Raw genomic sequence first — 26,496 nt, 5'->3', positions numbered from 1 at the left:
CAAAAATACTACACTATCTACACAGTGGTTGGTTACTCCAGGTGAACCAAACACTCTGCAACCTAACAATGAGGTAACTTTTATTATGTCTAGAATGGACCAACCTACACAAAAAAAACAGGGGAAATCCTAATTCAAAAATAGACAATGAACAAAGCAGCCTCCAAAGTAAAAAGCACACCAAATCCCATGCAAGGGTGGTTAGTGCAACTCAAAGATGTGTAGCCGGATAGCATCAAAAGAAGCAAAATGTGACAAACGTGACACATATCATTGTGCTAAGGTGAAGGTGGTGGTAACCAACCACCGTCAAATGATTGCAGCCAGAGACTCACCCGAATTGGGTTAAGGTCAGGCTCCCTCGGGTGACAGGCAGAGGATGTACGTTACTAAAGTTAAAGTCCTGCCGGACAAAATCAAATGAAAATATTGCCAAGATTAAAGAGAGCAATAGGTATTGTGTAAAATGGGCGTACGCCATGCTGGCATAGTGAGGAGCACCCATGTGAGCGGCCATACTCACAGTTTAGCTGGGAACCTGCCCCTCACTCCACATGCTTTCCTTACACAAAATACAGCGGCATAAAAACCTTTATTTCATAACTAGCAGCCCGTCCCGACGTTGTCCGGGTATGAATTGCTGCCGGCCAGTAGTATATTGTTTTGTAGGATTTCGTTTTGATAGCATTTCTTATCTGTGACAGGCCTGTGAAACGCTCCGATTCACAGTGCACTGCTGATGCACTTAAGAGTGCGCGTTCAGTAGTGTGTGAACTCGAGTTTCCCTACTTTATTTTTCCTTGCAATAATATATAGCGCGAACTCGACAATATGGCATGAGCACAATTTACATTACAGAAGAACACATTCATTTGTGGTAGGCACGGGGATACAAAGCGATTTGCCTGTAATCACAGGATGTTGAGCTGATGCCGAGATTCGAACGTAGCTCCCCAGCTCTAAAGTTCGCAATTCTAGAACTTGTGGCGGGAGGTGTGTCTAAAAGTGTTTGTCGGTGCTGGCCATCAATGAGAGAGACCTGTCCATTTTTCAAATCGGTGGTGAAAAAATATGAGTATGTTGCTGGAGATGTGGGCCGCCGTGCCACCAATGTACTTACCGGGGAGGGTAAACACCCATTATTCCGCAACTTTCTTTCCGCATACCATCACTCCGCATACTTTCATTACGAAAGTACCATGACTCCGCAATGCCATTATAACGCATGGCAATAAATTTTATATGCTTTTACCACGCATACATTTACAACGAAATTCGTTGTAAATGCATGAATGGTAAAAGCATTTCTTTTTTATGTTTGGATAAGGTAAGTATGGGTATTGGGGTATATGTTTTGGGGTACTGATGTATATGTTTTGGGGTGTTTGGGTATTTTAAGGGTTCAGATATAGTTTTGGGTTATGGGGGACAGGGGTAGTTTTAGGGTTTAGGGATAGGTATGGGTTTTGGGGTACAGGGGTATTTTTAAGGTTCAGGGCTAGGTTTGGGTTTTGGGGTACAGGGGTATTTTAGGGTTCAGGGGTAGGTTTGGCTTTTGGGGTACAGGGTTATTTTTATAGTTCAGGGCTAGGTTTGGGTTTTGGGGTTCAGGGGTATTTTTAGGGTTCAGGGGTAGGTTTGGGTTTTGGGGTACAGGGGTAGTTTTAGGGTTTAGGGATAGGTATGGGTTTTGGGGTACAAGGCTATTTTTAAGGTTTAGGGCTAGGTTTGGGTTTTGGGGTACAGGGGTATTTTAGGGTTCAGGGGTAGGTTTGGCTTTTGGGGTACAGGGTTATTTTTATAGTTCAGGGCTAGGTTTGGGTTTTGGGGTTCAGGGGTATTTTTAGGGTTCAGGGGTAGGTTTGGGTTTTGGGGTACAGGGGTATTTTAAGGGTTCAGGGCTAGGTTTGGGTTTTGGGGTACAGGGGTATTTTAGGGTTCAGGGGTAGGTTTGGGTTTTTGGGTACAGGGGTATTTTTATGGTTCAGGGCTAGGTTTGGGTTTTGGGGTACATGGGTATTTTTAGGGTTCAGGGGTAGATTTGGGTTTTGAGGTAGAGGGGTATTTATAGGGTTCAGGGCTAGGTTTGGGTTTTGGGGTACAGGGGTAGTTTTAGGGTTTAGGGATAGGTTTGGGTTTTGGGGTACAGGGTATATTTATAGGGTTAAGATGGGTTAGTGTTTAAGGGTGTTGGGGTATTTTAAGGAGTAAGGGTGGGTTATGATTATGGGGTGCAGGTGTATTTAAAGCGAGCAGGTTGGACACCTGGAGCTGGAATGTACAGAACCTGGGAAGAAAAAACAATGAAATATTGGGCACAACGCTCGCTTTATTTTCCGTAATCCTGCGCCCCGCACACACCCACACCCCCAGCACACGCCACACCCCCAGCACACGCCCACAGCACACGATATGAGACATGGCATGAAGGGCGGAACGTACCACACGCCCGCAGCGTTTGTCACGCCCCCAGCACATGCCCACAGCACAACGCAGACACGCCCACTAGGGACTACTTTGCTGGCACGGTTCTTTTACCTTTTAAATGTATATGGTGGGCGTCTGCATAGCCTATGTCCTTCTGCTGCAACTGCCCTTTCCAACGCTGTATTGGGTGTTAAGATTGGTGCTGTGGTTCCTGAGATTACCCGCCTAAAAGGTTTGGGCTCTCTCTTTATTATATTAGTATGGAAAACCCATGGAATACGACAATATTTCATACGTCCATGTGAAATATGGGTTTCATCATCAAAATGACATCTCCAAACCACTCTGCACAGCTTTGCAGTTACCCAACGTTCAATCACCATTTTATTCATGAAAGGTTAAGAAAACTAAGACATTGCAGATCACAGCATCAGCAGTCTCACCCTTCTACCGACAGGGTGGGTTAAACAAAGCGTTGGGTACTTTTTTTCTAAAATGCTATAGTATTAACTACATAAGAAATGAATACTCCATTATTTCACTTTCTGTTTTCAATAAATAGTCACCATTTTGAAAACAAGACATTTTCAAGCTCTCACAAAATAGAAATGTAATATAAAAAAATAAAACTGATAGCGTAGTATGATCCCCGATTTGCCACTGTTGGTCTTTCCTCTAATACATTCAAATGGCTGATGTGCAGGATATTGGCTGTGTGTCCCCCAAATGACGGGCCCTTGAGTAAATAAAGAAAGCCTTCACAGGACAATATTCATAGTGAAAAGCATAAAGGTTTATTCTTAATTTAGAATCATTACAGAAGGCAAAAAGTAGTTAGTTAGATTCAAATCAGCTTTAACAATGCATGAATATAGATCCAATTTTAAGAGTTCATAACATCAGGGAAATAGCCATAACCAAATATAGTTCAGTAATGAACTAACTTAAATCTACTCACTTCATAGGTCAAAGAATAATAATCAACAAGAGGACCAAGATGAAGAATGCATCCTAGACAGAGATTAATCAGCCGGCAGACTAACATGGAGTCAGCTCAGTTTAAAATGCAAAGAAGTGTCTAATTTCAAAGTCAGAGGACAGTCCAACATGGGGAGAGCTAGGTATGAAAATAAGATAAAGTCTTGTAGAGTTAGCGTTCCAGTGTCTGGATCGGCGTGATGACGTAGCACGCCGATCCGCCATTTTGGTGAAGCACGCGAAACTATCAGTGTGGGTGCCGGACCCAGAGAAGCAACAGGCTCGGCGCTCTCTGTGTGGTTACAAGTAAATAAAGTATTGGCATCTATAGCAGACAGTATCCTGTCATCTGTGGGGCAGCGACGAACATTACAATGGTGACGAGGCTCGGATAGAAAAAAAAAAAAAAAACACTGAACCAGGAAGAAAACGGGAGAAAAAAAAGAAAAATTCACGTGCAGATCGAACGATCCAGGCAGTGACACCCACAGTGCAGCGCAGGCCGTACAGGACGTTGCCAACGCTTCACAACCACAGAGAGCGCGGCAGGGCTGTGATTTCACTCCCCGTGCTGCAGAGAGCGCACTGCAAGTCAAGAAGACAGGTACATGGGTCCCCGGACATAGGCGAACCAGGCGAGAATGGCAAGGGCGGCGGAGCTCCACTAGGCCACAACAGTAGGGCAGCTGGAGTACACAGCCACCCGGCCAAGGGCGGACGGCAAGGCAAAGACAAGGGACCACCCTGACCTGTTGCGTGCCCAGCTGGGGGAATAGCACTGGCGACCTCAGGGGGCAGGGACGGCGGCGAGGCCCGAAGCACTCCATTAAGCCCAAAAAGAGAAGGGGAGGACAAGGATAACGCACCAGGAAGCCCCAAGGGTCAAGGTGAGACGCCACCAGGAGAGAAGCGCGAAACCATGTGCGCGCAGGCATCCTCAACTACGGCGCCCATACCGTTTCTGCCCAAACCAGGCGAGCCACTAATGAAGTGGGAGGACTGGAGGGAATATATTGCCAACTACATTGAGGTGCTGGAGGATGAGAATGAGTAACTGTTTACAAGTAAAAGGAAAAGGAGGATACTGCTCCACAATTTGGGCCCGGAGGGGCTGAGAGTGTTCAAGAATCTGGTACCCAAACAGAACAGGATAATAACGATGACGTATATGCCCATGCGTTAGAAGAACTAAATGAATACTAGAGACCGGCGGTCTATGTCTCAATTGACCGATACAACTTCCAACAACGGAAACAGGAAGTGGGGGAATCGATCGATGAATATGTTGCGGCACTCAAAAAGCTGGCGTCCACGTGCAGATATGCGAATTTCCATGACGAATTCATAAAGGATCAAATAGTGATGCACACGACGAGTAAAGCTGGACAGGACAAGTTGTGGGCCAATGGGGACTCCTCCCTGAAGGAGGTAATGGCGATCGTCAAAAAGGCAGAATTAGCGAGGCGATGTGCAGAGGCAGCAAGAAAGGAAACACTGGCCAGACCCATGGTAAATAGAATTGAAGAAGAGGCCCCCAGGAGGGATAACAGGATCAAGGGACCACCACAGAAAGGCCCGAACAAATGGCAAGGCAATCCAGGGCCGCCCGCGAACCAGTCGAAGGGCGCCAAGAACCTGTGTTATCGGTGCGGCAGCATGACGCATGAAGCGCATGATAGGAAGTGCCCGGCTTTCCGCGCCAAGTGCCTGTTCTGCGGGATCGTAGGACACTACGAGAAGGTGTGTCGGAGGAAAGCGACCAAGAATGTGGTGAAATTTGTTGACCATGGGCAAGATGACCAAGAGGGAAGCGACCATGAAGAGGACAACACAGTCCATTGCATCTACGACCAGGTGCTGTGTGTGGACACCAGAAGATCAAGCAAACCAGTGCTGGACATGCATATTGGAGGAGTGCCAATCAGTATAGTGGCAGACTCGGGATCACCTTACACAATAGTGCAATGGGCTTTATGGAATGAGAAGTTCAAGCCACAACTGGGCCCAGAGCTGGAGAGGCTGGACATAAGGCCAGTATCGTATAATGGAGACCGCATACCCATGGTGGGTTTCAGACCACTCAAATTTGAATTTAAGGGACGCTGTGCATTCTGCAAACTGTACGTCTCAGAGAAGGGACCGTCAGTGCTGTGGTGGATGGACCAGGGTGACCTGGGCATCAAGCTAGACCCGGGAGGAGCGGTGCAAGTCTTGTTAACGGAGCCGGAACAATGGCTGAACCTGGAGAAATGGAAGACAGACTACCCCAGAGTATTTGGCGGGAAGGTAGGAAAGCTGGAGAGGTTCGCGCATAAAATCATCCTGAAAACAGAAGCGAAACCAGTAGCACACAGAGTGAGGAATGTGCCATTGGCGGTGAAAGAAGCTGTGCAAGTCGAACTTCAGGAGCTGGAGAAGAAGGGCATAATTGAGCCTATCACGTGCGCAGAGTGGCTGGCGCCGTTGGTGGTGGTGATGAAGCCAAGCGGCAAGGTCAGGCTCTGCGTGGACCTGCGCGAACTAAACAAGAACATTGTGGTGGAGAAGTTCCCGCTGCCACGCATCGAGGAGATGTTGGCAAAGACCAGAGGGATCAAGTGGTACTCCACCATCGACTTAACATCGGCCTACCACCAGATAGCGTTGCATCCGGAGAGCAGGAGACTCACCTCATTCATCACACCCTTTGGGTGCTACCAGTTCTGCAGGATGCCGTTCGGGCTGGCGTCGGCAGCTGCAGTATTTCAAAAATTGATGGCGCTCTCTGTGTGGTTACAAGTAAATAAAGTATTGGCATCTATAGCAGACAGTGTCCTGTCATCTGTGGGGCAGCGACGAACATTACAAGTCTGTGTTTGTAGAAAGAAGCAAAAGGTTGGGCACACATCTACATAGTTTCAGAGAAGTGAAAAACAATGCACTCAGAATAGCGTGAAACAGTATCATAGGGTTACAAGGATACATGGCATAAACCAATCAACATTGTGGAGATTATAATACTTGAAATATTTTACTTTAGGATATGCCTAAATAATGAGTAAATGTAAAATACCCATCACCCTGCAAACAAGGGAAATTATATTGCACTATTGAAGCAGACCGAACAATAAAATCGTTTAGAAATGAATGAATTTTACTTGTGGCTTATACAACAGCAGCCTTGCATATTGGATCGTATGCGAACATCTCAACATGGCTTCCTCTTAAGGCACACAGATAAATACACTTTATTCAGTACAACAAAACAACATCATGGAATGAATCCCATTTCGATTACTTTATGAAAAGGAAAAACACAGAAGAGTAACATGCACGTAAGAAACTTCATGCAATTTTAGAAGCCACATTTTCTTCAGCACCTTTAAAATGGTTGTCTGTGCAAACAGGCAAATGCTCAGTGAGTTAAATTCATGGCCTAGATAAGCTAACAAATGAAAATAAACAATGGGGCATATTAGCAAGAACCTCATTAAAATTATCACTGTTTTAGCGGCAGGAAACTGCAGCTAAAACAGCAATAATGGGCTTTCTAATATGCGTTATAGAATTCCAATAGAAGCCCAGGTTAGATGGCCTGTACATGTTTAGATGGTATTAACAATTAATACTATTTTACAGTTCTAGTGAGATTTACAAGCCACTGGCCTTAGGCCAGTTGGTTTATGATGTCACCAAAACCCCTGAGTGGCAACATAGGACAATACTGCACAGTTACCATTCATGTAATTTAAGATTAGCAAGAAATAGATTATATTTTAAATCATTGTTGGTTTTAGTTTATTATAATTTTTACTAAAATGCCTTTCTACCCTGCTCTGAAAAATAGTAAGCAATGCCTAAACCTGTATTTTCAAGTGGATTTTATATGTGCTGAAAAGTTTACGTAAATGTGTTCGACTACATGATAAAGTAAGAAGGAGTACACTTTCACCACAGTTCCATAAGAGTTTTTCAGACTACCCCTTTGAGACAACACAAGTGTAACATGAGTAGAAAAACAACAGGCCCAACTTTTTAGCGCATCTCATGTACACTACGGCCTTAATTATAAATTGGTGATAACTTTATTGCTGTTTTCACAGTCAATAAATAATTCTCCCCTGTGGTTTATCAGTTGAAGTAGTTAATGGTAGTTATACGTTTTTCCCTACAAATGGGGCATAACATAGGGATTTTGGTGCTTCCAACACTTCATATTTACAACGTCTGCTTCACCAGGTAAATGTTGCCAGGTTTAAGCTTCCGAAATGTACCCGGTGAAAAATCCAGTTTTCTACCATAACCTGGTTGGGTAGGGGGTGGGAAGGGAGGTGGGGAAGGGGGGGGGGGGGGTGCTGAGACCTATTTAAAGAGCCAAGCTTTCAGTTTCTTAGACTGAGCTGGCGGCCCTAAGGTGAAGGGGGAATTCGATCTAGGCTAACCCAGTACCTTATCGCACATACTCATAATTCCAAAACCCGTGCAAATAATAGTTTGTAAAAGTGCTGGAATTTTATGAGTCACTCATAATTAAGGCTTGTGGTGCAAAAAGCTAGATAAATAACACCTGATGAATTACAATTCGTATGTTTACGTAATGTCCAGGATGTCTTAAGTCCTATGTCAAACATTAGCTTTTCCGTACTCAGACCCAGCAATAATGAGCTATTCAAAATGCCTTGGGGAATACATTTTAAGGAGTAGAACCAGGAACCAGCAGCTTGTTATCTGAGCTCACGTGCCTCTGCTTTATAGAAGACTAAACTTTCAATATCCCATTGTATTACTCATTTGTCTGACAGGAAAACTAAGCAGCAATGGTATCTGAATTGAAATATCTGCTTGGACATACATTCTGAGCTAAAAGATGGGTATCTTTTCATCGGCAAAGAAGATAGTTACCTGAATTGCCAAATAGACTTTTAAGATGCCATTATAATGGGTGGACAGAGAGGCCAGTGCCATCACTGGGAGTTTCCAATCTTCTGAGAGCACCAGGAACACACACAGATAAACAGCGTCCTTGCTTGGCAGCTCTAATTGGGCCCAACTTACTGCTCCACTACTGCTGAACTAGACCTTTCTCTGCATTCATCCATATGGCCATTGGGTAGGTGGGTGATGAGTGGGGAATACAGCTGCTAAAGTGTGACAAAGTGTTGCTCTGATGTGAGGAAGAGAAGGACACTGAGCCTGACACTAAAGAAAATGGAGGGATGAGGGGCCTTCAGATGAACTCTTATGTAGGACTGGATGGTAGGTAGTTCTGGGAGACAGAGAGGAATGGCCTGCTGCCTGCAGAAACACTGCAGACACTGCTTTAGTGGCAAGAGTTTAACTAGGACACCAAAAAGGCAGCCCATGTGTCAGAAAACATTACTCAAACACAAATAAATAATCCCCAGCAGACCAGTAGAACCAGAGAGGAAGATAGCTGACAAGTTCCTGTGTATGAAAACAGACAAGGTACCTGAAATGCACTAAGAAAAGCTGTAGTTACAATACTCATGAGAAAACAACTTCAAAGCCACCTTCAACGCCCACCACCAACTCATCAGAAAAACGAGGAAAAAAGCGATTGAAGACAGAATATCCACTCATGCACAAAACAGCAAAGAACCTTCAACATCATCAAGGAGTTTGCCCAACTCACCAGCGAGTCTACCGACTTCTCTCCCTCACAAGACCTCTGCGACAAACTCAGCACCTTTTTCCACCACAAAATCAAGAGCATCTACGACAACTTCGACTAAGACAACCAACACACTGATCCCTCACCAGCCACCCCGACACCCTAAAGTCAGTGATCGACAACTGGACAGCTCTCACCCCCGAAGACACACTGAAGATGATGAAGTCAATCCACTCTGGGGCCCCCACGGACACCTGCCCCCACCACATTTTCAACAGAGCCGCCGACACCATCACACCCTTGCTCTGCCACACCATCAACGCTCCATGGCAACTGCCTTTTTCCCTAAGGACTGGAAACACGCTGAGATCAACCCCCTCCTAAAGAAACCCTAGGTGGACCCCACCAACCTCAAAAACTAAAGACCCATCTCCCTGCTCCCGTTCCCAGCAAAAGTCATCGAGAACGCCATCAACAGCCAATTCGCCACATTCATCGAAGAGCACAACATCCTCGACTCCTCCCAATCCGGCTTCAGAAAAAAACAAAGTACGGAAACCATACTCCATGCCACAACAGACGACATCTGTACCTTACTGGACAAAGGAGAAACTGCAGCCCTCTTCCTCCTTGACCTCTCAGTGGCGTTCGACACAGTCTCTCACCACACCCTAATACGCAGACTCCATGACGTAGGGATCCAAGACAAGGCCCTCAAATGGATCCGCTCCTTCCTCTCCGGCAGAACGCAGTGGGTCAGACTCCCCCTTTCCTCTCAGACCCTACACTTATCACCTGCGGAGTCCCGCAGGGGTCCTCTCTCAGCCCTACGCTCTTCAACGTCTACATGGCTCCGCTTGCCCCCATAGTCAGAACCTACGAACTCAACATTTCTGTCATACGCAGATGACACCCAACTCCTCCTCTCCCTATCCAATGAACCCAACACCGCCAGACACAACTTTCGAGAAGGCATGGAAGCCGTTGCCAAATGGAGGAAAAACAGCTGCCTACAACTAGACACAAACAAAACGGAAGTACTCATCATGGGCCCAAACCCAGATGCCTGGAACGACACCTGGAGGCCACCCGCCCGCGGAAGGCCGCCCACCCACATGGACCACGGACCACGGACCACGCACCATGCACGCAACCTGGGAATCATCCTGGACTCAGAGCTCAAAATGGATTGCCAGATCAACTCCGTCTCATCCTCCTGCTTCCACACCCTCCACCTCCTACGTAAGACCTTCAAATGGATCCCCCTCGAACTCAGAAAGACCGTCACTCACGCCCTGGTCACCAGCAGGCTCGACTACGGCAACAAACTATGCCGGAATAAACAAAAACCTCACCCGCAAGCTACAGAACATCCAAAACACCGCCGCAAGACTGGTCCTCAACCTGCCAAGCCACTGCCACATCTCCCAGCACCTGCGCACACTCCACCGGCTCCCCATCGAAGCTAGAGTCACCTTAAAGATGCTAACCCACGCTCACAAGGCCATCCATGACACCGGACCAGCATACCTGAACAGCCGACTCAAATTCCACGCACCCCAAAGGACCCTACGATCAGCCCAGCTCTCCTTCGCCGTGAAAACCCGCACCAGAAAGACCAGATCGGGAGGCCGCTCCTTCTACTTCCGCACGGCCAGTGCCTGGATCCTCCTTCCACTCCACCTCAGACAGATAACATCGCTCCCCATCTTCGCAAGAAACCTCAAAACATGGCTCGACAGACCCCCTACTTGATGGACTGGAACCTGCGACCACATCCCCCCACATCCCCAGCACCTTGAGATCCTTACGGGTGAGTAGTCGCGCTTAACAAACACCTGATTTGATTTTGATTTGAAGCCTAATTACAACAATTTGGCCATGTTTACATCTACTATCAAGTTAGGATGGCAAAATGCTGTAACGCACAGGGGATGTGAGAAAAGTCACAGATCCCCCTTCTTTGAACTTCCAGCTCTCACCATTGGTACTCAATCGTACAGTATTCTCAGGTGGGAGTTTTACATTATGAATGTAATACAAAATCCTGATGTAGTCTCTGTTAACTACTGCCACAATGTTGAATAAAATTTAGAACATAAACAAGTATCACTATACTCCAAGAAGCCTAGGAGGACATTTGATGTAGTTTCTAAAGTGTGCATCAATTTCTGTTTAGTTTCGTTTTTTATCCTCACCCCCAAAAGTTGAAACTTAGATACTTTTTTAGCATAGAATGTTTGAAAGTAAAGGTCATTTATGAATGCTGATAGAGCCACATCTTATCTCTGTCACATGAAATCAAAGTAAGAATTTTAGGCTATGTTTTTCACTGTTTGACGCCATCAGATCATCTTGCAAAAATTCCACGCAAATGGAAAACCAGATCTGGCAGTGAAGCCTTGTCCTACATCACTCCTAAAGTGTGGAAGGACCTGTCCCTACACATGAGAACCTCTTCCTCACGCCTTGATTCCACAAGAAGCAGAATACCTGGCTTTTCCAGTAGTCCCACTAGACCCTAGGTGAGTCTAGACTCACACCTGCCCAGCGCTTGGAAACCCTCCCAGGTGATACTGCACTCCACAAATCTACATAATATAACATCAGATAAAGTGCATCTATCATTTTATAGCAACTACTAGATAATTATAGTTTATTAGGCAGCAACTGGAAGTCACAGGACGACAGAGGAAACCTTCCAAGTTTGATCTGTGCTTACCATGCAGCTGGTGGTCACTTTCTTTAGGGCAACAGTGTAGCAACTGCACATCAGGCATTTTCTTCTACTGCGCTGAAAACGAATGAAAAAAATAAAAATGTTTTTATTACCACCATGTATTTTACAGATGGAACAGAATAATATGATATTATAGTTAAAGCACACTTGTCAAAAAGGTTCCTGGTTGTTGCATCAGTCAAATAAATATGTGTATTAGTTCAAGAACAGCCCACATGTCCCTTCTTTAAAACTGATATTGAAATGAGAAAGGCTGGAAAATAGCATGATGCTGTGCAACTGAAAGGGCGTGTCTTGGCTCTGCTCCTCCACAGCTCACAAACAGAAGTTGACAGATTTCAGCATACACGGCTGAATGGTCTGCTGATTTCGTTTACACAAACGGAATCGTGAAACTTTGCAGATCATAGAATGGGCAACGCAGACAAGGGTCAGAGGAAGAAGAACGGTTAAGGGCGGGAACAACTGATGCCCCTGAACCTGACCCCAGAAGCCACAGATTCGGGGTCATTGGCAACAAGAACAGTGAAGTCACGACCAGAAGGTCTGCACTTCTTACCATTTTCAGGACATATGCAATAAGTGTATCTAGACAAATGGACACAACACAAGTCGAAAGCATAAAATTTAGACTTGGCAACCTGGCCTAGAACTAATAAAAGAGCAAGCAGAGGTACTGGAGTGAAGGTAGGATTCACATCCTGGAAGAGAAAGTGAACACCATTGAAAGCACAGCGTAAACTCTCACTCTGAACTTTAAAATGTCCTTCGATCTAGTCAGACTGAGGTCCAACTGTAGACAAGTAGTTGGTATTCAGGAAAAAAATGAGAATTGAGCCCTGGAAACATTTGTGGAATTATTTTTTCAAATGATACTACTACTACTGTCTAGCAGAAAAATCAGTTTGCCTTCATAGAAGAGGCTCACTGCACAATTTTCAAAAGACTGATACTCGGGGAGGATTTATACCAGATGATCACAAAAATATGAAGCCACAGGATCTGGCATGGCATGATGATAATAACTAGGGTCACCAACTGCATCATATGAAGACTCTCATCTTAATTCATACTACTGCATGCAAGCATTGAAAATCGTGGCTCAAGGGTAGTAATTAACTTTGTAGAAACAGACTACATCTCATCACTAGTGAAAGACCACTCAGCACTTCCAGCTGACAACATAAGAAACAACGAACAAGACCGCAATGGTACTCTCAATTTTAATTCTGCAGCGACATATGGGATTGTTTTTCTATACTGACGATGGTATCTCACCAACATGAATATTAAACAAGCATTGGCATAGCCAATAGGTCTCGCCTTTGGGACCTTATAAGTGTTTAGCCATGCAGCAGTTGATGTTGTTGCACCAAGGATATTGTGCTTATAAGGTCCCAAAAGCGAGACCTATTGGCTATGCCAATGCTTGGTGCGATTGGTAGTATTGGTGGTGGTATTGGTAGTGTTGGTGGTGGTGGTGGTACTGGTAGTACTGGTGGTGGTGGTACTAGTAGTATTGGTGGTGGTGGTACTGGTAGTGGTAGTATTGGTGGTGGTGGTACTGGTAGTGGTAGTACTGGTGGGGGTGGTACTGATAGTGGAAGTATTGGTGGTGGTGGTGGTACTGGTAGTGGTAGTATTAGTGGTAGTGGTGGTACTGGTGGTGGTGGTATTGGTGGTGGTGGTACTGGTGGTGGTAGTACTGGTAGTGGTAGTATTGGTAGTGGTAGTACTGGTGGTGGTGGTACTGGTGGTGGTAGTACTGGTGGTGGTGGTACTGGTGGTGGTGGTACTGGTAGTGGTAGTACTGGTAGTGGTAGTACTGGTGGTCGTGGTACTGGTAGTACTGGTGGTGGTGGTAGTGGTAGTACTGGTGGCTGTAGTACTGGTAGTACTGGTGGTGGTGGTACTGGTAGTGGTAGTACTGGTGGTGGTGGTGGTACTGGTAGTACTGGTGGTGGTAGTACTGGTGGTGGTGGTACTGGTACTGGTACTGGTGGTGGTGGTAGTGGTACCGGTAGTACTGGTAGTGGTAGTACTGGTAGTGGTAGTACTGGTGGTGGTGGTACTGGTAGTACTGGTGGTGGTGGTAGTACTGGTGGTGGTGGTAGTGGTAGTACTGGTGGCTGTAGTAGTGGTAGTACTGGTGGCTGTAGTAGTGGTAGTACTGGTGGTGGTAGTACTGGTGGTGGTAGTACTGGTGGTGGTAGTACTGGTAGTACTGGTGGTGGTGGTGGTGGTGGTGGTGGCACTGGTAGTGGTAGTACTGGTGGTGGTGGTACTGGTAGTGGTAGTACTGGTGGTGGTGGTTCTGGTAGTACTGGTGGTGGTGGTACTGGTAGTGGTAGTAGTGGTAGTACTGGAGGTGGTGGTACTGGTGGTGCTAGTACTGGTGGTGCTAGTACTGGTGGTGGTAGTACTGGTGGTGGTAGTACTGGTAGTACTGGTGGTGGTAGTACTGGTAGTACTGGTGGTGGTGGTGGTGGTGGTGGTGGCACTGGTAGTGGTAGTACTGGTGGTGGTGGTACTGGTAGTGGTAGTACTGGTGGTGGTGGTACTGGTAGTACTGGTGGTGGTGGTACTGGTAGTGGTAGTAGTGGTAGTACTGGAGGTGGTGGTACTGGTGGTGCTAGTACTGGTGGTGCTAGTACTGGTAGTGGTAGTACTGGTGGTGGTGGTACTGATAGTGGCAGTATTGGTGGTGGTGGTGGTACTGGTAGTGGTAGTATTAGTGGTAGTGGTGGTACTGGTGGTGGTGGTACTGGTGGTGGTAGTACTGGTAGTGGTAGTATTGGTAGTGGTAGTACTGGTGGTGGTAGTACTGGTGGTGGTAGTACTGGTGGTGGTGGTACTGGTGGTGGTGGTACTGGTGGTGGTAGTACTGGTAGTGGTAGTACTGGTGGTCGTGGTACTGGTAGTACTGGTGGTGGTGGTAGTGGTAGTACTGGTGGCTGTAGTACTGGTAGTACTGGTGGTGGTGGTGGTACTGGTAGTGTAGTACTGGTGGTGGTGGTGGTACTGGTGGTGGTGGTACTGGTGGTGGTAGTACTGGTGGTGGTAGTACTGGTGGTGGTAGTACTGGTGGTGGTGGTACTGGTAGTGGTAGTACTGGTGGTGATACCGGTAGTGGTAGCACTGGTGGTGGTGGTACTGGTAGTACTGGTGGTGGTGGTGGTGGTGGTACTGGTAGTGGTAGTATTGGTGGTGGTGGTACTGGTAGTATTGGTGGTGGTGGTACTGGTAGTGGTAGCACTGGTGGTGGTGGTACTGGTGGTACTGGTAGTGGTAGTATTGGTGGTGGTAGTACTGGTAGTGGTAGTACTGGTGGTGGTGGTACTGGTAATATTGGTGGTGGTGGTAGTATTGGTGGTGGTGGTGGTAGTATTGGTGGTGGTATTGGTAGTGTTGGTGGTGGTGGTGGTACTGGTAGTACTGGTGGTGGTGGTACTGGTAGTATTGGTGGTGGTGGTACTGGTAGTGGTAGTATTGGTGGTGGTGGTACTGGTAGTGGTAGTACTGGTGGTGGTGGTACTGATAGTGGCAGTATTGGTGGTGGTGGTGGTGGTGGTACTGGTAGTGGTAGTATTAGTGGCAGTGGTGGTACTGGTGGTGGTGGTACTGGTGGTGGTAGTACTGGTAGTGGTAGTATTGGTAGTGGTAGTACTGGTGGTGGTAGTACTGGTGGTAGTAGTACTGGTGGTGGTGGTACTGGTGGTGGTGGTACTGGTGGTGGTAGTACTGGTAGTGGTAGTACTGGTGGTCGTGGTACTGGTAGTACTGGTGGTGGTGGTAGTGGTAGTACTGGTGGCTGTAGTACTGGTAGTACTGGTGGTGGTGGTGGTACTGGTTGTGGTAGTACTGGTGGTGGTGGTGGTACTGGTAGTACTGGTGGTGGTAGTACTGGTGGTGGTGGTACTGGTGGTGGTGGTAGTGGTACTGGTAGTACTGGTAGTGGTAGTACTGGTAGTGGTAGTAATGGTAGTGGTAGTACTGGTGGTGGTGGTACTGGTAGTACTGGTGGTGGTGGTAGTAGTGGTGGTGGTAGTGGTAGTACTGGTGGCTGTAGTAGTGGTAGTACTGGTGGCTGTAGTAGTGGTAGTACTGGTGGTGGTAGTACTGGTGGTGGTAGCACTGGTAGTACTGGTGGTGGTAGTACTGGTAGTACTGGTGGTGGTGGTGGCGGTACTGGTAGTGGTAGTACTGGTGGTGGTGGTACTGGTAGTGGTAGTACTGGTGGTGGTGGTACTGGTAGTACTGGTGGTGGTGGTACTGGTAGTGGTAGTAGTGGTAGTACTGGAGGTGGTGGTACTGGTGGTGGTAGTACTGGTGGTGGTAGTACTGGTAGTACTGGTGGTGGTAGTACTGGTAGTACTGGTGGTGGTGGTGGTGGTGGTGGTACTGGTAGTGGTAGTACTGGTGGTGGTGGTACTGGTAGTGGTAGTACTGATGGTGGTGGTACTGGTAGTACTGGTGGTGGTGGTACTGGTAGTGGTAGTAGTGGTAGTACTGGCGGTGGTGGTACTGGTGGTGCTAGTACTGGTGGTGCTAGTACTGGTGGTGGTAGTACTGGTGGTGGTAGTACTGGTGGTGGTGGTACTGGTGGTGGTAGTACTGGTGGTGGTAGTACTGGTGGCGGTGGTACTGGTAGTGGTAGTACTGGTGGTGGTACCGGTAGTGGTAGTACTGGTGGTGGTGGTACTGGTAGTACTGGTGGTGGTGGTGGTGGTACTGGTAGTGGTAGTATTGGTGGTGGTGGTACTGGTAGTATTGGTGGTGGTGGTACTGGTAGTGGTAGCACTGGTGGTGGTGGTACTGGTGGTACTGGTAGTGGTAGTATTGGTGGTGGTAGTACTGGTAGTGGTAGTACTGGTGGTGGTGGTAGTATTGGTGGTGGTGGTGGTAGTATTGGTGGTGATGGTGGTACTGGTGGTGGTATTGGTAGTATTGGTGGTGGTATTGGTAGTGTTGGTGGTGGTGGTGGTACTGGTAGTACTGGTGGTGGTGGTACTGGTAGTATTGGTGGTGGTGGTACTGGTAGTGGTAGTATTGGTGGTGGTACTGGTAGTGGTAGTACTGGTGGTGGTGGTACTGATAGTGGCAGTATTGGTGGTGGTGGTGGTACTGGTAGTGGTAGTATTAGTGGTAGTGGTGGTACTGGTGGTGGTGGTACTGGTGGTGGTAGTACTGGTAGTGGTAGTATTGGTAGTGGTAGTACTGGTGGTGGTAGTACTGGTGGTGGTAGTACTGGTGGTGGTGGTACTGGTGGTGGTGGTACTGGTAGTACTGGTAGTGGTAGTACTGGTGGTCGTGGTACTGGTAGTACTGGTGGTGGTGGTAGTGGTAGTACTGGTGGCTGTAGTACTGGTAGTACTGGTGGTGGTGGTGGTACTGGTAGTGTAGTACTGGTGGTGGTGGTGGTACTGGTAGTACTAGTGGTGATAGTACTGGTGGTGGTGGTACTGGTGGTGGTGGTAGTGGTACTGGTAGTACTGGTAGTGGTAGTACTGGTAGTGGTAGTAATGGTAGTGGTAGTACTGGTGGTGGTGGTGGTACTGGTAGTACTGGTGGTGGTGGTGGAAGTGGTAGTACTGGTGGCTGTAGTAGTGGTAGTACTGGTGGTTGTAGTAGTGGTAGTACTGGTGGTGGTAGTACTGGTGGTGGTAGTACTGGTAGTACTGGTGGTGGTAGTACTGGTAGTACTGGTGGTGGTGGTGGTACTGGTAGTGGTAGTACTGGTGGTGGTGGTACTGGTAGTACTGGTGGTGGTGGTGGTAGTGGTAGTAATGATAGTACTGGAGGTGGTGGTACTGGTGGTGGTAGTACTGGTGGTGGTAGTACTGGTGGTGGTGGTACTGGTGGCGGTGGTACTGGTGGTGGTGGTACTGGTAGTGGTAGTGGTGGTACTGGTGGTGGTGGTACTGGTGGTGGTGGTACTGGTGGTGGTAGTACTGGTAGTGGTAGTATTGGTAGTGGTAGTACTGGTGGTGGTGGTACTGGTGGTGGTAGTACTGGTGGTGGTGGTACTGGTAGTGGTAGTACTGGTAGTGGTAGTACTGGTGGTCGTGGTACTGGTAGTACTGGTGGTGGTGGTAGTGGTAGTACTGGTGGCTGTAGTACTGGTAGTACTGGTGGTGGTACTGGTAGTGGTAGTACTGGTGGTGGTGGTGGTACTGGTAGTGCTGGTGGTGGTAGTACTGGTGGTGGTGGTAGTGGTACTGGTAGTACTGGTAGTGGTAGTACTGGTAGTGGTGGTACTGGTAGTGGTAGTACTGGTGGTGGTGGTGGTGGTACTGGTAGTACTGGTGGTGGTGGTACTGGTAGTGGTAGTAGTAGTAGTACTGGAGGTGGTGGTACTGGTGGTGGTAGTACTGGTGGTGGTAGTACTGGTGGTGGTAGTACTGGTGGTGGTAGTACTGGTGGTGGTGGTACTGGTGGTGGTGGTACTGGTAGTGGTAGTACTGGTGGTAGTGGTGGTACTGGTGGTGGTGGTACTGGTGGTGGTGGTACTGGTGGTGGTAGTACTGGTAGTGGTAGTATTGGTAGTGGTAGTACTGGTGGTGGTGGTGGTGGTACTGGTGGTGGTAGTACTGGTGGTGGTGGTACTGGTAGTGGTAGTACTGGTAGTGGTAGTACTGGTGGTCGCGGTACTGGTAGTACTGGTGGTGGTGGTAGTGGTATTACTGGTGGCTGTAGTACTGGTAGTACTGGTGGTGGTGGTGGTACTGGTAGTGGTAGTGCTGGTGGTGGTGGTAGTGGTACTGGTAGTACTGGTAGTGGTAGTACTGGTAGTGGTAGTACTGGTGGTGGTGGTACTGGTAGTACTGGTGGTGGTGGTAGTACTGGTGGTGGTGGTAGTACTGGTGGCTGTAGTAGTGGTAGTACTGGTGGCTGTAGTAGTGGTAGTACTGGTGCTGGTAGTACTGGTAGTACTGGTGGTGGTAGTACTGGTAGTACTGGTGGTGGTGGTACTGGTAGTGGTAGTACTGGTGGTGAGATGGGGTGAGATGGGGTGAAAACGGTCTCCTCGTTGACACGTTTTGTAAAGAGATGCATGTGGAAAGACAGCCAGACGAGATGCATGTGGAAAGACAGCCAGACGACACCTATGTTTGAATTGCAAGACTTATATTACTGACGGGATTTTGGAAATGCTGCAGAGAAAAACATTTCTGCCTGAAGCAATAAATGATTAACTCGTATATTCTGCTTATGCATTATAGCAGGCAATAATAGCAGTTCTAACATCAGTATGTTAGTGTGATAAAAAGCGCTTTGACGCCTCGTCATGGAGTATTAAGCACTATATGAAAGCAAATACCATATAATAATGGGTCTCTGGCGGAGTAGTAATAATCAACAAGCATTAGAAAAGCCAACAGGTCTAATTTGAATGCACTGACGCTTTTGAACGAACACAGGCAAGCACAAATACGTGCGTATCTCCCTGTAGCCTCGATGACAAACTATCCATGACAAGCTTTCGGCATTGCTGTGGGGGGTGGGAGCAGCACCCTTTGATGTGCGAGCGAGTGGGAGGCTAGCATGTCCTGACAAGCAGCGAGCAAATCATTCATGCAGTGCTCCAAACAAAGGCAGCTTCCCCCTCAATGTTTATATAACGAGAAGTGAATATTTCATAACAAATCAAGGCCGCTTGGTGCTAAGCCATCTTGCTATACATCTGAATTAACCTCAGTGAATTTCATGTTTGGTTTTACTGCAGACTGGTGTTAAGAATGACAGTAAATCTTTGCAAGTTAAAAACAAGAGACGGCCTGGCGCCGTCAAAGTGAAAGTACGGCTGGCCGTCGGCAGTGAATAAATTAGGGAGGAGAAATGCCTGAGAGTGCGAAATGATCCCTTTGAAGTGAAGCTGCTGGCGGCAGATGGCTGTCTTTCCTGTGCACGCGCTTTTCTATGTCAATGCGCTTGCGCATTGAGCTCCTTTTCACGGGCACTGCATGGAATCGCCCGATCTCGGTAAGCTTTGTTTAAGCCCCTTTATCTCTCGCTCCGCTCAATGCGCATGCGCATTGAGATAGGTCGCTCTACCTAAAAAGAAACTAATGCTGTATACAGAAAGTGAATAGTGCACTTATGGTCCTGGAGAGAGCATTATGGGGCTTGGGAAAGCTGGTGGGGATTCCCATATTCCCAGTTCCAGGGGCTGCACATACAGGTACATGTATCAATGTAGGCTTTTGCGATTCCTTAATTGCGATCATTAAGGAATCGCAATTAAGGAATTGCAAAAGCCTATGCATGTAGGAATCGCTATAAAATTAGCGATTCCAAAACATTCCTTAATTGTGACTCACAAATTGCGAGTCGCAATTAAGGAAAGCCTTCCCATCATTCCTATGGGCCTACAGGCCCAAAGGAATGAATGGGAGATTGCATGCGCAATTTGCGAGTACCAATAGGTACTCGCAAATTGGAAATGTCAAAAGGACACCCTGTTGCACCCCTGAAATTGCTCTGTGCACACATGTTGCGCACACACACACCCCAAGGGCTTGTGTGTGAGTAACCTACAACTTTGAGAAATGCACTTTAGTGCATTTTTCAAAGTCTTTGCAAACTACCATCAAGTTAAACTTGATGGTAATGTGCAGCCCCTAGTAGCGAAATCGCTATTTTAAAGTGCTCATTGCATTTAAGAAATCGCAAATTGTGATTCCTTAAATGCATTCGCAATTAAAGAAATCACAATTTATTGCGAATTCTCAAATTGAGAGTGCCTTGAACCTTGATGCATCACAAATGTCCTTTTTGGGGGCGAAAACGGATGATTTTTCCGAATCGCACGGTTTGCGCTCACAAAAATGGTTGCTGCATGTGCCTATTGGTGTCTTATTTCCCCGTGTGTGACGAATCGGCGTGCTCTAGCCCTTGCAGGAGCCTATGTTGAGGAGCACAGTGGGATTAGCCAGCAAAGGACTTTGTCACATTTTCTGAAGCTGTCCTCACCCACTTGTCACAGAAATACTCATTTGCTCTGTGTCCAAAGTCTGCATGGTCCCCGGTCACTGATGATGTAATACCTCTTATGCCAGCACCAGTGAACCAATAAGTGGATGCATATGGCATAGTAGATGAATGCCAAAATGCAGCAAGTCCCTGAAGACTGAGCTTTACAGAGCACTTAACCCCAAATACCATGAGCACAGAGGAGCACAAAATGAAAAACAGACATGAGAATGAGAGACAGATGAACACTCCGGCTCCCTGCTTGATGGCAAATCACACTGTGAGGGTATGAAGGCCAATGACTCATTGAAGCCACTTGGAACGAGACAGCACCATCAGTGTGGGAGTACGAGCCTGACAGAAACTGGCAAATAATTACTATGGAAAGGCCTAGTATGTGGACGCCTGTGCTATTGCAGTGCCCTTGGCAGCATGTGAATGCAATTCACAAATGACATTTACATGCCTGATCTTAGTTTAGCCCTTAATATAGAAATATGTTTAGATACTACTTGAGGTTTTTCATAGGGGTTACATAGCTAATGCAGCTGCATTTCTGTTGGACATGAGCAGTTTTCTGTAGCTACCTACCATATTGTATGCATTCATATTGCACAAAGTGAATGTATAGTTAATCATGCACTCGTTTAGCACTCTCTAAAAAGGTGAAGCCGCGAGACTGAGCCACATACAAGATGGGTGCTTGACTGACAAATGGGTTCTAAAAGAGCCTTCGAAAGACGCTGCACATTAGCCAGCACATCTTGCTGTACAGACATCTCTGACGCGTCCTATGAGGAGACAGCTGGTTGAAGTCCCACCGGATGCAAGCCTGTCAATTTCTCATGCAATGTACCTTGACTTGCACAGGAAGTGAATTGGCAGATCTAGATTTCTTTCAGCAAATAGATCTAGTGCTGAACAAGATTAGAACAGAGTGAAACTTAGAAACAGTTACGAGTACCATTTGCTATTCCCATTTTACTACTTCGCAGTCCCTTTTAGCTGCCTTGCAACGCCTGCAATTTAACAACTGTGTCTGCTGATCGTACAGAACTAAGTATAGCTTTCACCCGCTAATTTCAATAGCTAGTGTTTTACTCGCTATTAATCAGTTTATCCACATGCTGTATCTCCTTATTTAAAAAAACAATCAATTATGAATGCACAATGGTTCCTCGTCCTCATCCACTGTTGCATGAGTCACTTCCTCTCATGTCAATGATGACAGAGAATTATTGAAAGGTGTGCGAAGTGGCTTCTGTCACCATGTGATTTTGAGCGGTGACGTCAGCAAGATTAAATTGGTCACCGCACACTGTCAGTTCTGTCCTTAGGATGTTTCATGTATAAAAAAATAGCTAACAATTGATTGGAACAAAGTTGAAGATTACCTCTTCTGGAAGTGTGATGAGAATCTGAATACTATGGTGCACAGGTTAAAATTCTCAATCACATTGAGTGTAAATGAAGCAGATATTTTAATAGGCGCGTTGAAGTTCGTAGATACCAGTAACAGATTATTAGTGCACAAAAATCAAAGGTGATCCACCGAACACCAGATTTAATTTTTATGGACAACCTCATTCTCTCATCAATAGAAATCCATCTGCACATTGCAGTCAGCCACAGATCACTTCTATTTGCACTATCCTGTGTTTAGCATATCTCAACATCCAGAGTTCAAAATGAATACCAGCAAGCCTAAATCACAATTATATATGAAAGAAATGTTGACAATGGGGCCGATTCCGATCTGGGTCGGAAAGCTCTCCGACCGAGCCGCATCCGAAGTGTTTTCCGACCAAGCCGGTCCCGCAGTCCAACCGAGCGAGCGAGTATGATGCGGCCGTAAGCTGCCAGACTTGGTTCGGTCAGACTCCCATAGAAGTCAATGAGAGTCAGTAGTACAACGCGTACATGGGCTCCCATTGACTGATTTTGTACGTCGCGCACAAGGGTGCCCCCTACAGTGGGTACACGTCGGTGTCATCCGCACCGTACATGCCTGTGTTGGGGAGGCCCTTGGGTCTCCCCCTGTATCCAAGTCGTAAGGCGGCGGTGACAGGGGGTCCGATGCGGACCCCCAAAGGCAACGTCCCGGACATTTTGCGAGCCGGACACTTCAGCTCGCACCAGCTGTCCAACGCGTGCATCGTACTGGCTCAGTCGTAATTCGCATCCATTGCACCGCACGGTCAGCATACGGATGAGTCGTACAGAGCAGTTTGGACCCTGAAACGACTCGGTCAGTGAATTTCGCATTGCTCACATCGTACTTGCTCGTGCGTACAGGTGTACGAGTCGGGTGGAAAAAAACGCGTATGGCTCGAACTTTTTCCGCCCCGATCGCGTTTGTTGCCCTTTCCGACCCAGATCGGAATCGGACCCTAAGTGTAGCCTCCAGATGGATCACTGGCCAAGCAGTTGCGTTTGTCTACATCAAAATTGAGGAGACATGGCAAGGTGGCAGTTCCAGCCCTGGATTAACAGCTCCTGACCTGATGGAGGGAGATATGTACAAGGAATGCTACATGATCCTCATTTGATAAATTTCAGATACATACTTTCTATGTGTATTGCATGCTACTTGACAGAATTCAAACTGCACTTTGCAGTGCACTTGCATTTCAAAACGTACTAGAACATTTATGTTTTACTTATACTTATACGTGCGGCAAAGGGGTTTCCTTCACTACTGTGGAGGAGCGTCACCCCACTGATGAAAGGTAGCAGACAAAAGAAAAATTAAATGACAATAAAACTATTTTATTGTAATTTCATTTTTCCCTTCCAGTCCGAGGAGTGTTGGGCGGGCAGGGCCATGTTGCAGCTCACACAGCAGAGGGAGGAGGAGTGGTAGGCACTGAAAGTGTACACACAATTTTAGCTACCTGAGAAATACAGTCAATTATGCTACATTACAGTGTCCCTAGTAGCACCACTGGATAGGAGTGCTGGGCATATCAAAAAATGTAATGGGCTGTCCTCACACACCACCAGGTGTCATGCTTCATCGTAGGACAGCCCTCACTCTCTAAAAACCCGGTTTGATAGAGAGGGGGCCTACACCTGAATACAGGGAGGCACTTGTATTCATTTTTTAGGGGGTGGGGCATGAGTAGTACATTTTAAAAACCAATATAGCATCCAGATTACATTTAACCATTCGTCACGTTACTTGGTATTAAACTTTGAGATGTAGGGATTAGGGGAACTATTACCACATCACCAATGTTACAGTTGTCATGTTTCTGCCTATGGCTCTACTGAGTCTGCTGTATTCTTCAGGACGAACAAACGGGCTCCTTATGTGGCAATGTTGTACTAGGAATTGCCTCGCTGTTAGGGTGACCTATGTCTACCTCTAACCTAACGTTTAGTTCATAGGTACCTGTGGATACATAAATGATTGTTTAAGATGCCTTAATTATATGGAGGACATAAGTAACATTATATATATAATGCTTACACAGCATTACGTGCTTGTGTGATGTTGGTATACTGCAAATGTGAGGTAATACTAAAAGCATTTCTTTACTTAATTGTAAGACCAGCTCACAAACTAACCCCAACGTAGGATCTTCAATGCCGAGGGGAAAGTACAAATTCAAAGAGTCTTAGAAAAGACAATGCACGTCATCATCTCCTTTACCTTACCATCACTCTTGAGGATATGTAAAAAATATACGAACTAGGCGTAAACTATAGATGTCGGATGAAACCTTTTGCAAGCCCCAAACGTTCCTTTGTAATACATTTAAGTCATCCATAGGGTAGGCCCTAACCATCTCATAGGACAGGATGGGCTGTATTTAAAAAGTTGAACATTTACTTTTAGGTTTTACATGTTCTGGTAGTGAAAACTCACAATTATGTTTTCGATTATTGCAAGGCCTACCTCTCCCAAATGATACCAATGGGTTACCTTATTACTTTTAACAAGTGATAACATTTACTTGGGAACCGGTAGGAATGCCTTGTCTGTTGTCCGCATAATTGTAATTTAAAACCCTCTTCAATGGTAAAGTCATATGTTAAGTCACAGTTCTGAAAATGCCACTTTTAGAAAGTTGGAATTTTCTTGTCCTAACCATTTAGTGCCTGCAGTCTGTTTCCTGGGTCATATGACTGGGAGAAATTCACAAAGCCAACTGCCAAGTGTACCTAGATAGTCACACAATAGAGGGTTTGGATGTTGGCAGGATGGGCCATCCTGAGTTGATGAGAGGGTCGAAGATGTCACCTGTCACACGTACTCTTCAACAACACTCCCCCAGTTCACACACAAAGGACTTTGCACTAGCCTATTGTGCCTGAAGAGAGACTGGGACCAGTGGAGGGAGGTAGGAAATTCCCAACACTGCTGTAGGGGGAAGACTCCAAAAGTTACTTCCACTTAAACGTGAGCGCCAGCTATAAACATAGGACTCTCAGACCCACTCTTCACTACACTCCTGAACCTGGGGATACTACAGAGGAAGGACTGTCCTGATTCCAGAGGGTGCCTTGCTGCTTGTGGCCTGCCCTGCTGTCTGAGAAGGAAGACTGGACCAACACCCTTCATCCCAGGTGTCAGTGACTCCAATGGTCAGTCGACTGACCTATTCTGAGATACAGGGACACAACAAGCTCCAGAGACCGCTCTGCAACTGCCCAGCTAACCTGGACCTGCCTGGACCTGCAACTGGATCTGCCTGAGCCAACCTGTTGGCCTCTTTTGGAGTGAGTTCCTAATCCCAAGAACTGCTCTCTAGGTCCTGGACCCCTTGGCATGGCAACAGTTGAGCTTCCTCTAGAAAAAAAGGAGAAATCCTTTAGTTTAAGGTTCTTAGCGACCACGAACAGTCCCATTCGTGCTAAGATCTTGCCACCAACACTGACCGCCAACACAAAGCTTCAGTGAACCAGACTCGTTGCACTACAGCGACCGAAAGCAATGACCAGCAATGTGAGATCTGCACTTCACCCTATAGCATTGATAGCCTGCGGTGGCTGCCAACGCGAAGCTCCAGCAATGACCATCTGCACGGCCCGACAAGATATTCATGCTACAGCGACGACCGTCTGCAATGCCCAGCCTACTTTTCGTTCTACAGCAGTGACTATCAGCCATGATTTCCCTGCACCTCACGGGCTCCTCCACTGTGAACGTGACTCTCCATGCTGGACTTTAGAAGGTAACTTTTTAAGAAGGACTAACCTGGTCCCTGTATCCTGCCCATGCACTATCACGGATAGCCTGAACCATGGAGGTCATTTAGCGGTCACAGCTGCGACCCTTAGCTTGCCCCTTGCTACCTCTAGCAGCACTGCCTTTGCGACCCCTGGCCTCAGAGGTGGCAAAATCAGTGCCTGGAACACAGGAGCAGCTAACAATAATGGACGTTGTTTGGATCTCCATTTTCAGAGTTTTCTGTCATATTTTTATTACAAAAATATTGAATAATATTATTCATTATTAGTGTAATAAACAATTGACTATAATTAGCTGGAATATGACCCTATCTGACAGCTAAAGTAAGAAAAAAATGTATGCTGTATGCATGCTTGTGTGTGTATGTTTAAGCATGTGTGTGTCTCAAAGTAAAGGTCAAATGGCGTGTGATGTCACTACTACTACCCCTGGCATTTTGGTAAATTGATACCCATGGCCTGAACTTGTGACTTTCACCCAATCTCGCACAAATCAGATAACCATAAGTGGTGCTTTGTGCTTTTAGGCACTATACTTACCTTAAATCTTTGATATTTCATATCTCTGGTT

General features: G+C 46.7%; 1 protein-coding gene across 3 annotated transcripts in view; it reads right to left on the bottom strand.

Moving 5' to 3' along the window:
- Window positions 1-26,496, bottom strand: part of CCDC178 (coiled-coil domain containing 178) — a 1,259,352-nt gene that overhangs the window by 1,163,614 nt on the left and 69,242 nt on the right. For all 3 annotated transcript variants that reach the window (XM_078685673.1, XM_078685671.1, XM_078685672.1), the window contains exon 2: window positions 11,739-11,810. In XM_078685673.1, coding sequence (XP_078541799.1) covers window positions 11,739-11,796 — 58 coding nt within the window. In that variant the 5' untranslated portion in view covers window positions 11,797-11,810. The remainder of the gene's footprint in view (window positions 1-11,738; window positions 11,811-26,496) is intronic.

This window comes from Lissotriton helveticus, chromosome 4_1 (genome assembly GCF_964261635.1).
Source record: "Lissotriton helveticus chromosome 4_1, aLisHel1.1, whole genome shotgun sequence".
In the NCBI taxonomy this organism is placed as follows: Eukaryota; Metazoa; Chordata; class Amphibia; order Caudata; family Salamandridae; genus Lissotriton; species Lissotriton helveticus.
Note: the sequence above shows the minus strand (reverse complement) of the source record. Positions and strands in the feature narration are given on the sequence as shown.